Source organism: Mandrillus leucophaeus, unplaced genomic scaffold (assembly GCF_000951045.1).
Source record: "Mandrillus leucophaeus isolate KB7577 unplaced genomic scaffold, Mleu.le_1.0 Scaffold11, whole genome shotgun sequence".
NCBI classification, from domain to species: Eukaryota; Metazoa; Chordata; class Mammalia; order Primates; family Cercopithecidae; genus Mandrillus; species Mandrillus leucophaeus.
The window spans coordinates 1,045,935-1,047,686 of record NW_012099209.1 but is presented as its reverse complement, the minus strand read 5'-3'; the positions used below and the strand labels follow the sequence as shown (position 1 = coordinate 1,047,686).

The following is a 1,752-nucleotide window of genomic DNA, read 5'->3' as shown; positions in this document are numbered from 1 at the left end:
CCGAGCGCGCCGTGGCCTTCATGGACCAGGTGCGGGCCTTCCAGGAGCAGGTGGACAAGCTGGGCCGCCTGCAGGTCGACTCGGCTGAGTACGGCTGCCTCAAGGCCATCGCGCTCTTCACGCCCGGTGAGTCACGCTCCGAAGGGGGCCGCGGGATGGGGGGACCCAAGGGAGGTTAGGAGGAGGGCAGCCTAGACCCAGACTCCAGCCACCATAGCGCCCCGCTCGCTGCCTAGGCCTGGCGCCCTGCAAGCGCCGTGAGCGAACGCTCATGGGTGGCCATAGAGGGGTGATGTAAGCAGTGTGACACAGTGACACCCCCACTGCGTGATTCCAAGACTCTTGGAGAACTCTGAACCCTGGACCCCAGACCCCTCTTCCTGTTCCCAGGCTCCGTGAGACCCCCTACTCCCTCACCAAAGGTCTCTTCACGCTCAGTGAGCACTGATAGCACAAAGTTGGGGGAACGTGGGAGGGACGGTCCTAACCCCCTGTTTCTCGCCCCCTCTGGCCCCCACTGCCTGATTACTGGGCTCTCAGGGCAACCTGCAGGTAGCCAGGATTGTAGGGATCTGGGTAGGGGCGTGGCTCGGAGGCCCCTCCCATTGAGGGGCGGGGCAGCCCCAGAACCTTCGTAACCATCAACAGCAGTGGTAGCCCTATCGTATTCCAGGACTGGTGGTGCAGCCAGCTTTTTTTTTTCTCCCACTTTTTTTTTTTTTTAATTTGTATTTCTATTTTTTGAGACTGGGTCTCACCCTGTCATCCAGGCTATGGTCCGAACACGGTTCACTGCAGCCTCGAACTCCAGGGCTCGAGCAATCCTCCCTCCCACCTCAGCCTCTTGAGTAGCTGGGACCACAGGCGTGCACCACCATTCCTGGCTAATTTTGTTTTAAAAGTTTTCTGTAGAGACATGGTGTAACCATGTTGCCCAGGCTGGTCTTGAACTGGGCGCAAGCAGTCCTGCCTCAGCCACCCAAAGTGCTAGGATTACAGGCGTGTGCCACCATGCCTTTAGACAAAGATCTTTCCAGCGTGTCTCCTGGGAGTTCTTTCACCTACTGGAAGCCTCTAGATCCCATCAGAGGTATCTTTGGGGCGAGGAACCAGATCCAGGCTACTCTGGGAGGTGGCTTTCATTTGATAAATACGGTTTTGGTCCTGCAGGGTGGCTCAGGCCTGTAGCCACGGCACTTTGGGAAGCAGAGTTGGGAGAATCGCTTGAGCCCAGGAGTTCCAGGCTCCAGTGAGCTCTGATTACCACACTGCACTCGAGCCTGCGCAAGAGTGAGACTGCGTCTCGAAAATCAATAAATATGGCTTTATTGATTGTTTTCCCAGAAGATTCTTCTTGGCTTCCCATCGTCTTGGGTCTCTCTAGAGGCTGCCACATTCTCTCACACCACAGGCCCTTCTGGGCTCTGTCTTCCTCATCAAATTCCCTTCCCAGCCCCACCTTCCCTGCGAGCTTCCTTAGAACCTGTCTCGTTGGCCAGGCCGCTGGCTCTGTAATCCCAGCACTTTGAGAGACTGAGGTGGGGAGATTGCTTGAGATCAGGAGTTCAAGACCAGCCTGGCCAACATAGCGAAACCTGTAAAAATACAAAAATTAGCTGGGTGTGGTGGAGAGTGCCTGTAATGCCAGCTACTCGTGAGGTTAAGGCAGGAGGATCACTTGAACCCGGAGGCGGAGGTTGCAGTGAGATCGTGCCACTGCACTTCTACCTGGGGGACAGTGTGAGACTCCAT

At 56.3% G+C, this 1,752-nt stretch overlaps 1 protein-coding gene across 1 annotated transcript in view; it reads left to right on the top strand.

Annotated features, from left to right (window-relative positions):
* The window catches only part of NR2F6 (nuclear receptor subfamily 2, group F, member 6), a 20,970-nt gene that overhangs the window by 9,350 nt on the left and 9,868 nt on the right, over nucleotides 1-1,752 (top strand). Inside the window, exon 4 of the mRNA XM_011991070.1 lies at nucleotides 6-126. Coding sequence (XP_011846460.1) covers nucleotides 6-126 — 121 coding nt within the window. The remainder of the gene's footprint in view (nucleotides 1-5; nucleotides 127-1,752) is intronic.